This window comes from Arvicanthis niloticus, chromosome 17 (genome assembly GCF_011762505.2).
Source record: "Arvicanthis niloticus isolate mArvNil1 chromosome 17, mArvNil1.pat.X, whole genome shotgun sequence".
Taxonomy (NCBI): Eukaryota; Metazoa; Chordata; class Mammalia; order Rodentia; family Muridae; genus Arvicanthis; species Arvicanthis niloticus.
In genome coordinates this window covers 8,250,619-8,263,036 of record NC_047674.1, presented here as the reverse complement: position 1 = coordinate 8,263,036, position 12,418 = coordinate 8,250,619, and the positions used below count along the sequence as shown (strand labels likewise).

Below are 12,418 nucleotides of genomic sequence, written 5' to 3'. Positions count from 1 at the left end.
TATATAATTAATAAAGTAATTATTAAACAATAAATAGATACAAATAAGTTGTATGTATACAAATAAGTATACAAATAAGTATACATACATGTAAATATGTATGTGTATATATATACATAAATGTATACATAGACATTATAGAGTACTATTACCTATGAAGAAGAAAAGAATCTTATCATTTGTAAATGATTATATGTATGTGATCAGCATGCATTAATTCTGACACCTTAAAGAGAAAGATAAATACAAAATTATCTCTGCAGTATCTAGGAACTAAGAAAACAGATTATGTGCATATGCATCACTGATTATAATAAAGTTGGAGAACTAAAATTGGGGGAGAATAAAAGGTGCAAAAATCATGCAAGGAAAAAGCTTTTGGGATTTACATAGTGCAATGCCCATGGTCTTCAATCATCTATTATGTTACTAAAAGGAGTATCTTAAAAATGATAAAAACATGTATGTTATAACGGTAGGATAAGGGACACTAACTATCATAATGCAGTCGGTTTCTGCTATCTTCAATGAGTAAGATATCACAATGAACTGTAATAATTTAGACAGTTAATTCACTTTATTCAAAGAATTTAAAATAATGCAAACTTTAAATGGCCCATTCTTAAACTTTACAAAATATTGGTAACATTTTCAGCTTCATATTTTACAATGCAAACTAGTTATTGTTGCTTAGATTCTTCATTGCTAATTAATAAGTGTATGTAATATTTGAGTAGAATGAATATTAAATAGGCCAGCTATTGCACACATGCGTGAAACCCTAGAACTCCTGATGCCAAAGAATGGTTAAATGTTCAGGTGTCACCTGAGCAATATAATGCGACATTTAAAAAGCAATTAAATTCTTTATGAAATGTAATCAGTTATTACAATGAATTCGTGATTTCATAAAACAGGCACTTAGAAAATAAAAGAGATGAAAATCTTATATGCACAATCCACTTAGTCCTAGAAAAGGTTCAACTATTAGGAAAAACTGTATCATGAAGACAGTCAATGCTCTGGCCCTAGCTCCTGTTCACATCAACCCTAACAGCCAATTCAGTCCACACAAGAAATGCTAGCTCAGTTCTTCACAGGAACAAACAAGAAAATCTCAGAATTTACATGGAAGTACAAAATACCAAGGAGAGCCAAAACTAATCCAGACAATAAGAACACTGCTAGAGGTATCACTGTACATGATTTCAAGTTATTCTACATAGCATTAATATAAAAGGTATTTTATAAACATAATATAAATATAAAATATAATTAAAATGTATTTTATTAATATAAAATATGCTATTGGCTCAAAAATAGACCTGGTAATAAATGTTGTAGAAGGCCAGATAAAATTCCATGCAACTAGAGCCACTGTGGTTTTGACAAATGAGCCCAAAATACAGATTGGAGAAGGTAGTATCTTCAGCAAATGTTGCTGGAAAAACTGGACATCTGTAGGCATAAGAATAAAGTTTATTCTTGTCTCTCACCCTGCACAAAAAAATTACAAATACATCAATGACCTTCTCCAGTATTAAGCCTGAATATCTGAAACTACTAGAGGGCAAAATAAGTATATTTAAAAACAAGGAAAGGAATATCTAAATATGATTTCAGTTTGGCTTAAATATTGTGATATTATTTTTGAGGGTGGGAGACTATGTGTTGACACACAGTTCTTCCAATTCATATAATTTTATTAAATGCCATCTTTATTTCTTCAGAGAAAATAAACACAAATTTGTATCAAATCAATTAAAAATAAATCAAAATTGTTAGTTGATGAATCATTATCCTCTAACACTATACAACCTGTCTTTAGTGATATCAAATAAGGGAGCTATTTCTTTCCATTATAAAGAAAATGTGTAATTTAATAATTTAACTAAGAGTCTCCAAACCTTGCATGCAAATTTAAATTAAACACCTTGTCATATTTGTAACTCTATAAGAAAATTACACAGGTCAATTTAACTGGTTTGTTAAGAGAAATATTTTACCCAAACAGCATGAAGAATACTCTTCAAATTAGGCTTGATTTTCTTATTTTTAAGTCTCGTGTCAATGGTGGGAGGTCCCCTTCTTTTAAGTCTTAACTTGTGTGCACCTATAGGTCACAAGAAAAATAATCTTTTCTTATCTCAAAGTCAGTATATATAAAAATATACATCATGCATTTTTCCACATTATAATAATCATGTTTGTCATGGAATGGCAAGTGAGTTATATTAAGCACACTAAAACTAATGTGTGTTTTAGAATGCAAAATTTTCAACAACAGTAGTGCTTTGCAAAACACAATTCTTTGATAATGAAAATTTTTTATATTTGCAGTTAGCCATTATGTATGTCTCTTAACTACCAAAAGTGTGATATCTATGGTTAAATTAATTTACAATTTAATGGAGAATTCAATAGCCATATTCAATAAATAACATATGATGAAACAGCTCAGAAATAGCCTCTCAAAAAATGTATTTCATGTATCACAAAGTATTTTATAGGACCAAGTTTAAAGTTTGGTCAAGAATACATAGTAATAATGTAAAAATATTAATAAACATAATTATAACATTTCCATTTTGTATACATATCATTATACTTTCTCACTTGACATGATCTTACTCACCGCCCTCTCCTACCCACTTTATCTTTTCTTCTCATGCAGCCCCTTTTGCCCCCTCATATCCTACGTGTACCTGCCATCACAGCCTCTTTCCTGAACATGTTATGACTATTCTTGACATCTGAGTAAAGTTTCCTGGGTGACACATTTTCCTCACCCAGTAATTTGTTGTTGTATTTCTAATCAGGCTTTAAACCATGGTTGTTGTGAATAGTGCAGTAAGAGTAATTAATGAAGCTTTCACTTTTCATAAATGATGTCTCATTGGCACTTCCTTACTGACAGCTACTCTGGGTGGTGAGGGATCCCTGTTGTTAAACACTGACTTTAATCACTTTAGGTTAGCATATAAAGTAATTGGCATCACAAGTGTCTTTTCATGTGTATATGTCATCATACTCTGTTCTTTTTGTTCTCTGTCCCTATTGCTCTCCCACATGTTGTGACCACCCACCCTGTTGATTCTTCTCCTTGTGAATCTCACATTCTGCTCATGTGTTATCTGTATTTCATTGCTGTCTATCCAGCTTCCCTTATGCTCTCTTCAGACCCTCACTTCATCACTTCTCTAGTTGTCACACCCACAATACACCTGTACACATGCACACATACTCTCACAAGCATCTGAAGATACATGCATTTTTTTTATGTTTGTGTCCCATTTGTGGAAGAAAAAACATTTGGTATTATACTTTCTGAGTTTCAGTAGATTGGCTTAACATAAAATTCCTGACTCTTTCACGATGTTATTTATCTTTATAGTTGAATAAAATTCCACTGTGCATAGATACTGTGTTTTCTTTATCCCATTAAACTGTTTACAAATATCTAGATTAGTTCCATCTTCTGGCTATTATAAATAGTAAGGAAAGATACACAGCTACTCAGGCATACATATGGGAAAGTCATATAATTAGGTTATATCATAGTTTTAGTTTCAATTTTTAAAAAAATTCTAAATATGTATAAGTTTGTGTGTGAGAAAATATGTGCACATGAGCAATTTCCTGTGTAGCCCACAGGTATAGGTAGTTGTGACCAAACTCAGGCCCTCTGCAAGACTGGTATGTACTCTCAACCTCTAAAACATCTCTCCAGCCCCATATATTCTGGATTTTTTTTTTTAGTAGCTTTCAGAATAACTTTAGAAGTTTATATTGCCACCAGCAGTGAGTAAGGGGTTTTCTTTGCCTACATTCTCATAAGCATTAATTCTCTTGAGGACAATTGTTCTGAGCACATTGAGAAGAAATTTCAATGCAGGTTAAATTTGCATTTTCATAATAGCAAAAGATACCAAGTGTTCTTCAAATATTCATTGTCTATTTGTATTTCTTTCAAAACTGATTATTTGGTCAGATGTTGATGGTAAGACACCTTAAATTTTTGCAATTGGAAGATAGAGACACATGAATCTTTGATTTTAAAAACAGCATGATCTATGGAGTGAATTCCAACGCAGCCAGGGCTACACAGTAAATCATGTCCAAAAAAAAATGGGGGCAGGGGGTTCCAGCATAGGCTCTGTTAGTGATGAGATATCCTTTACAGAACTGTTTCAGCTGCTTCCCAAATGTTTATATATATTGTGTTCTCATCCTTCATTTTTGTTTATTTCATTAAGAACTGAACCTGAACATTCACTTTTCACTGACCACTTTTCCTCTTTCCCTGCTTGCTCTTGTCTTCATCACTAGCAAGTCCATTCTATCACTGGCATTAGAGTCTACTTCTTTGTAATTTCATTATGTATTGAAGAGCAGCTGAAGCATTTAGACTCATGGACTGAGTAACTACTGACCTTCCTTTCATAGACAGATGTTGTTGGATTAGCTACACCTGAGCTTATAAGTCACTATAAGTTCTATTACAATATAAAATATGACTAACAATGACTAAATAGATTTTAGTATCCTTTCATATTTAAATGCACCTGTGTACTTTATAGCTCATTAATATAATACTTTGATGTGATCCTGCTTAATTTGATAAAAAAAAAAACTACAAAACAAAGTCAATATTCTTTGTCACAGAGCAATACAAGTCAGAAAACATAGTCATTTTGAAATTGGTTTATCTGTGCTTTGAGAATGGAAACAGAGGGTAAAAGACACTGTGACTAATTATATTCCTTTTTATACTCACCAGGCAAACTAGATGGAAAACAGAGCAGTGGTAAAGTTGTACTAAATGCAATTACAGCAGCAATAAAAAAAGATTTCCACCAATGACGCTGCAATATTCGAAACCTCTGAACATGTCCACTAGTACAGAGAAAGATAGAAAATTTCAGTTAGGAGCTTTTATAAATAAACCATACTTTGTTGGTAGAATATTCTGTTAATTTGCACTCACTTGTAATTTGTCACTAATAATTTTCGGGCTTTGCTGACATGAGCCGGTTGTCAGCATTTATGCTACTGTTTGGTCTTTCCTCCCATCAGAGCCTCACTCCCCCACTTCCATTTTCAGTGACATGACTCAGACAGCAGATGGTCCTGCTTGTTCCTTTTAAAGACTTTCCCCCTTTAATCTCTGCCCCTGGAAAACCAAGACTTGTTTTTTGTTTTTTGTTTTTGTTTTTGTTTTTGTTTTTTCTGGCTCCTGTAATCTTACACCTGGACCTAGGTTGCACTACTTTTCTTGTTTTCTTGTTCTGCATCTGACCCTTGAGGTCACAAGACATCTGCAAGCCCTTCCTTCGGGCCCCTTGTGCTAAGTGTACTTGCTACTTCTGTGGTGATTCCAGTTTTCCTGTAGGATTCATTTGCATTCTTTCTTAAGGTTTCTTTTGCTTTTCACAAAGCTTAGTAGATAGCAATGTAGGAGGAGATATGAAAGACCCTGTACTGGGGTTTGCTACCTTTCTGTTTCACAGAGTGTCTATGGGCTATCAGTATCTCTTCTCTTTAATCAATGCTGAGCAGAAAAAAATAATTTTCAAACTAACCAAGATTTGTTTGTTTGTATGTATATGTTTGTTTTAATCATTTATTGATAAAATTTCAGAAGTCAGTGAATATCTTATTACTAATATTTCAGATCTACACTCATGGAAAATCTTAGCTGGGAGATAGAGAGATGCCCCACCAGAGTTTATGATTATGCCTCACTGGACGTACTTGCAGGGAACAGGGTTTCCAGTAACCACATAGTGGCTAACAGTCATTTGTAGGTTTCAAAGGATTCAATGCTCCACCACTACACACACATCATGCAGACATATATATGCTGCAAAACCACTCTCACACATAAAATAAAAATTAATATATCTTTATTATGAACTAAAATCTTCACTAAACAGTTACTGTAGGAAAGATGCTCACTTCTCCATCAGCTTGTTCTGGAGGAGCTCTTTTCCTACAGTACTCAAAGACTGCATTAGACTTCCTTTCATAAAATGTGGAAACGTTCACAGTGTTATTCACTGGTGAGACAACACCTCTTCATTTGAGGGTGTTATTCAGGGATATAGATATTCACTCACAATCATATATAGTCCCAATCTTCATTTCTAAATTCTGATTTTCATATGTTAATATGTACCACCCATAAGAGCTACACATTTTTTTGTTGTTTTTATCTGTTAATTTTTGTTTATTTATGGTTATGCTTTGGATTGAACCTAGGGCCTTCTGCATGCCAAGCAGGAGCTCTGTAACTAAGAACACCCTACCTTTCCTTTTGAAAGACTTCAAGATATCTCTAAGATGAACAGCCTCACCTTAATCCCCCAAACCCTTGAGAATACATAGATGATCACTGTCACTGGCTCCCTGTTGCTTGTAATATCCACAAGTTTCCCATTTCTTAGCACTGTATATGTTTTTAATGATATATTACATGTGACACATACTATGTATATTTGTACACCTAAAGAACTGAGGCCTCAACTAAATGCAAATAGTTTAACTATTAAATCTAAGCAAAAAATTTGACAGGGTGATCATATATACCAAGCTATATTTTGAAATCAAAGTATTTTTCTCATGGTAGAAATGAGCAATTTGAAAACTAAAACCTTATGATTTCACTATACAACACTCAGCCAACTGTTTGAAACCCACATATACTAGTTCTCTGATTCATATTGAATAAAACCTGTAACAAACATTCTTTGAACAACATTAAAAAGACTAGAAAAAAACATTACAGCATGCTGCATACTTTCATGCAAAGCTAAAAATGCTTCCCAATTAGACACATAAGTTTAGTTGAAATTTAAGTGTTTTGGTTATTATCAGAATGCTGGATTTACCAGGAAGAATATGTGTTTATTTTAAATAATTATTGTATTCTTAAAATCTTGTTATATTTATTTGACGTATATGAGTGTTTTGCCTGCATGTATGTAGTGCACCATATGCAGAGCTCAAAAGAGGCTGTCACACACACCGTGGACTTGTGGTTACAGATGGTTGTGAACCACCAAGTGAGTACTGGGAACCCACCCAGGTCCTCTGAAAGAACAGGTGCTCATTATCACTACTGCTCATCACCTATCTCTTCAGCTTCAGAGTGTTTCTGTGTGTGTATGTTGTGGGGAAATGCTTATAGACAAGTGTTCAACTGTTCAAAAAATTCAAATATTAAAAAATAAGGTTTTAATACTGAAATAAGAAAATATATCATGGGATATAGAAGAAGAAAACCTTTTTAACTGTTGGGGTATTTAAATATAAAATTCTTTATGCCAATAATTTTTTTAGTAAGTGCATAAATATATCAAAGACCAAAGAAATTACATAATCATCTCAATGGTTATAAAAAGTATTATATCAACAGTGCCAACTAAGCAGGACCACACGGAGTTCCCATAGACTAAGCCACCAATCAAGGAGCATACATGGACTCTTCCCTGGCCCAGGCAAATTTGTAGCAGTACACTGCCTTTCTGGCCTCAGTGGGAGAGGATGTGCCTAATCCTATAAAGACTTGATGCCCCAGGAAAGGGAGATGCTGGGAGGGGGTGAAGTGGGGATGGGTGGTGAGCACCCTCTCAGAAGCAAAGGGATGGGTGGTATTGAGGTAGGAACTCTTGAAGGGGTCCAGGAAGGGATATTTGGAATATAAATAAATAATTTTATTTAAAAAGTGTTATGGAAAAATTAAACAGCAAATCTAGTTAAACTTCAAAGAAAGTATCAGAAGAGTCGTGTACACTCAAATATAATAGAGGTCATAAGCCATGGCTGCAGGACAGACTGATGTAAACAAGGGCAATTCTGAAAGCCTTTCCACTGCAGTTAAGAATGCAAAGTGAGTATCAACTCTGCACACTTACTCAAAAGAGCTCTTATGTAGGATGAGAAAAAGAAATAGAAAAATCAGATATAGGAAGAAGGGAAACTAATTTATTTAAAGATAATAAAGTAATATACTTAATCTGCCCAGAAAACGCACTGAGATGTCTTGAGAGATTATCATTATATATACCTTTGGCAGGGTAGTAGGGTAGAAAATTGGCATATGAAGATTAATGACTTTCCTAGAACCAACAATGAGCATACTAAGAAAATATCAGAAAACACCCATATTAACAGGTAAACCAAAACAAAAAGAACCAAGGAAAAACTTATGAAAGTAAAAGTTTAATTTTTCCATAATCCACAGTAGGTCAAGTACACAGAACACTAGGAAAACTGTCAAAAATTGGAGAAGAAAGGAAGGAAAATAATAAAAGATGGAATGTCCTCAAAGTTCATGAGTTAGGAGAATTAATATTGTGAAAATGGACAATTTTTTATTCTTAAATAATTTTTTACAGTCTAGACTTTATACCCCTCCTGCTCCACCCTCCAACTGTTCCAATTTCACCCTCCCTCCTCATCTCTAAAAGGAGTCCCCACCCCACATCCCACCCCACCAGACCTCGCCACTCTCTGGATCCTCAATCTCTCAAGGGTTATGTGCATCTTCTCTGACTGAGTCCAGACTTGTCAGTCCTCTGTTGCATATGTGTTGGGGGCCTCATATCAGCTCAGGTATACTGCCTGGTTAGTGGCTCAGTGTCACAGAGATCCCAGGAATCTAGGTTAGTTGAAACTGCTGTTCTTCCTATAGGGTCATCCTTCTACTCAGCTTCTTCCAGCTTTTCCCTACTTCAACCACAGGAGCCATCAGCTTCTGTCCATTGGTTGGGTGTAAATAATTATCTGACTCTTTCAGATGCCTGTTAGGCCTTTCAGAGGGAAATCATGATAGGCTCCTGTTTGTAAGCACACCATAACATTAGTAATAGTGTCAGGCCTTTGGGCTTCTCCCTGCACTGGATCTCAATTTGGGCCTGTCACTGGACCACCTTTACCTCAGGCTCATCTCTATTTTTGTTCCTGCAGTTCTTTCAGACAGGAATAATTCGGGGAAAGAGATTTTGACAGTGGGGTTGCAACCCCATCCCTCCACTGAATGCCTTGTTATTTTACTGGAGGTGGGCTCTACAAGTTCCCTCTCCCCACTGTAGGGCATTTCATCTAAGATACTTTACTTTGTGTCTTGAAAGTCTCTAACCTCCTAGGTCTCTGGTACATTCTAGAGGGTGCTCTGCCACCTCCTACCTCCAGAGGTTGCCTGTTTCCATTCTTTCTGCTGGCCCTCGGGTCTCCAGTCCTGTTCCGACTGCCCCAATACCTGATCATGTTCCCCTCTTCCCCACCCAGATCTCTCTTTACCTCCCTGCCCTTCTGTGATTGTTTCTTCTCTCTCCCAAGTGAGACTGAGGCATGTGGCAGAATTTTTTCCTGCCCATTGTATTTTCAATGGAGCTCAGTGATTGGGCAGTAGAAGAAATAGACAGAGCTAGGAGTTGGGAGGAGAAAGGAAAGAGGAGGGGGAGGAGGAGGAGGAGGAAGAGGAGGAAGAGGAGAGGCAAGATGACAGGAGATGTTACCATCTTGTTTTTAGCAGTGAATCATATCTTGATTAATTGTGTTTACAATTCTAATTGTGTAGGCATCTTGTGTATAGAGTATTTGCTAATACATTAAGCAAATTAATAAGACTCTTAATGCTTAAGAGTCTTATTTCTACCGGGTACTGGAATTGTTTTATCTACCTTATGTGGGTGGCGGTTATTCCCTGGGTTTTGGGGCATGGACTCCATGGAAATGATCAATGGAGACAGCAACCATGTCAATTTTTTGTGGGTCCTGGGTTGGCGCTCCTGGCTAGCCAGTGCTGCTGTTAGAGACGGAACATAGAGCAGGAACATGGCAGCAGCCCTGGAGCTAGCCAAGCTGCACAACCACCTTTTTAAAAAAAACCTCTCGCTACAGAGGCATCCTCACTTGGACCCTTCAGCTGGTTAATCTTTTTGAGTTCTATGGATTGTGTCCTGGGAATTCTGTACTTTTTTGGCTAATACCCACTTATTAGTGAGTTCATACCAATCATATATTTTTGGGTTGGAGTTACTCACTGATATTTTCTAGTTCCATCCTTTTGCCTATAAAATTCATGATGTCCATGTTCTTAATAGCTAAGTAGTATTCCCTTGTGTAAATAAATGACATTTTCTGTGTCCATTCTTCTGTTCTGGGACATGTGGATTGTTTCCAGCCCTTGGCTATCACAAATAAGGCTGCTATGACCATAGTGGAACACGTGCCCCTGTAGCATGGTGGGGCATGTTTTTGGTATATGTGCAGGAGTATTCCTGGGTCTCCAGATAGATCGATCTATTTCCAATTTTCTGAGGAACTTCTAGATTGATTTCCAGAGTGGTTGTACCAATTTCTAATCCCACCAGCAATGGAGAAGTGTTACTCTATCTCCACATCCTCACCAACATGTGTTGTCACCTGAGGTTTTGATCTTAGCCATTCTGATTGGTGTAAGGTGGACTCTCAGTCATTTGGATTTGCATTTCCCTAATGACTAAAAGGACTTTGACCATCTCTTCAACTGCTTCTCAGCCATTTGATATTCCTCTGTTGTGAATTCTCTGCTTAATTCTATACCCCATTTTTTATTGGGTTCTTTGGTTTCTTAGTGCTTAGCTTCTTGAGTTCTTTATATATTTTGGATATTAGCCCTTTATCTGATGTGGAAAGACTGTTTCCCAATCTGTAGGTTACCGATTTGTCCTATTGACTATGTCCTTTGCCTTACAGTAGCTTTCCAGTTTCAGGAGATCTCATTTACCAAAGTTTTATCTTAGAACCTAAGCCATTAGAATTCTGTTTAGAAAATGTCCCCCTGTGCCAAAGAGTTGGAGGCTTTTCGCCAACTTTCTTTTCTGTTAGATTCAGTGTACCTGATTTTATGTTGAGGTCTTTAATCCACTTGGACTTGAGCTTTATGGCAAATAAGGATCTATTTTCATTTTTCTACATACATATTGTCAGTTAGACCAGCACCATTTATTGAAGATGCTTTTTTTTTAACCATTGTGTGGGGAGCCGACAGAAGGCGGATATCATCCTTGCAGCCATCTTGAGCCATATACCCTGACAAGAGACTTGATTACAATAGCCTACAACAGCTGAGCACACTATGATAACATCTTGTTTTAGATACCCAGGATTTTCCCTTGGGTGTGTGAGACTTAAAAGTGTGTGACTTAAGGGCGAGACTTAGAGATCAGATTTAGAGTCAAGACCTAAGAGCATGACTTAAAGGCCTGACTTAAAGGCATGGCTTAGAAGTGAGACATATAAAAGGCGAGAGGCAGACAGAAGAAAGGATTATTAGGTATTAGGCACTTAGCACTTGGAAGAAGTAACTTGGAACTTGGAGGCACTAGGGACTAGGAACTAGGGACTAGGAACTCAAGACTTGGGACTTGGAGAGAAGAGAGACTGAAGAATAAATGGTATTGAATCATATTCTGTCTGGTCTCCATTCTTCGAGTCTGTCCTCTCTCTCTCTCTCTCTCTTGCTGAACCCTGACCCGTGGACTGGAGCAGCTTGGGGCAGTGTGGGCTCTAACAATTTAGCCCCAAGGCTTTTGGCAGTGAGGGTTCCAATATTGATAGAGCGATTCGTGACATTTTTGGCCCCCAAGCGTGGGGCAGAGTGGCTCTGGCCGCAACACCATTGTATGTTTTTGGCTTCTTTGTCAAAGATCAAGTGTTCGTAAGTGTATAATTTTATTTCCAGATCTTTAATTCTATTCCATTGATCAGTCTGTCTGTCTCTGTACCAATACCATGCAAGTTTTATCACTGTTGCTCTGTAATACAGCTTGAGGTCAGGAATGGTGATTCCTTCAGAAGTTCTTTAATTGAAAATGGACATATTACTGAATCATTTCTAAAGATATAATTCAATACTTAGCAAATGCCAATGGCATTATTTACAGAATTAGAAAAAATATCCTAAAATTCAAAAGGAGACATAAACAGCTAAAAAGTCTGAAGAAACACAATGCTGGAGATATCTCGATACTGTATCTTAAGTTGCACTACAGACTCATAATGCCTAATATTGCATGGTATTCACACAGAAATAAGCACATAAACCATGGAATAGAAATGGTGAGACACAAAAGCTACACTGCAGATGTCTGATTATGAATGAAAAGAGAAAAGCACATGCTGGAGTATAAATAGCTTCTTTAAAAACTGGTTCTGAGTGCCGGGCGGTGGTGGCGCACGCCTTTAATCCCAGCACTCGGGAGGCAGAGGCAGGCGGATTTCTGAGTTCAAGGCCAGCCTGGTCTACAGAGTGAGTTCCAGGACAGCCAGGACTACACAGAGAAACCCCGTCTCGAAAAACAAAAACAAAACAACAACAACAAAAAATGGTTCTGAGGAAAGTAGATGTCCATATGCAGAAAAATGAAAG

General features: G+C 36.6%; 1 protein-coding gene across 1 annotated transcript in view; it reads right to left on the bottom strand.

The window, feature by feature from the left end:
- The window catches only part of LOC117722638 (solute carrier organic anion transporter family member 6C1-like), an 87,011-nt gene that overhangs the window by 51,598 nt on the left and 22,995 nt on the right, over positions 1-12,418 (bottom strand). Inside the window, exons 5-6 of the mRNA XM_034521888.1 lie at positions 4,778-4,896; positions 2,007-2,113 (exon numbers count right to left, since the gene is read on the bottom strand). Coding sequence (XP_034377779.1) covers positions 2,007-2,113; positions 4,778-4,896 — 226 coding nt within the window. The remainder of the gene's footprint in view (positions 1-2,006; positions 2,114-4,777; positions 4,897-12,418) is intronic.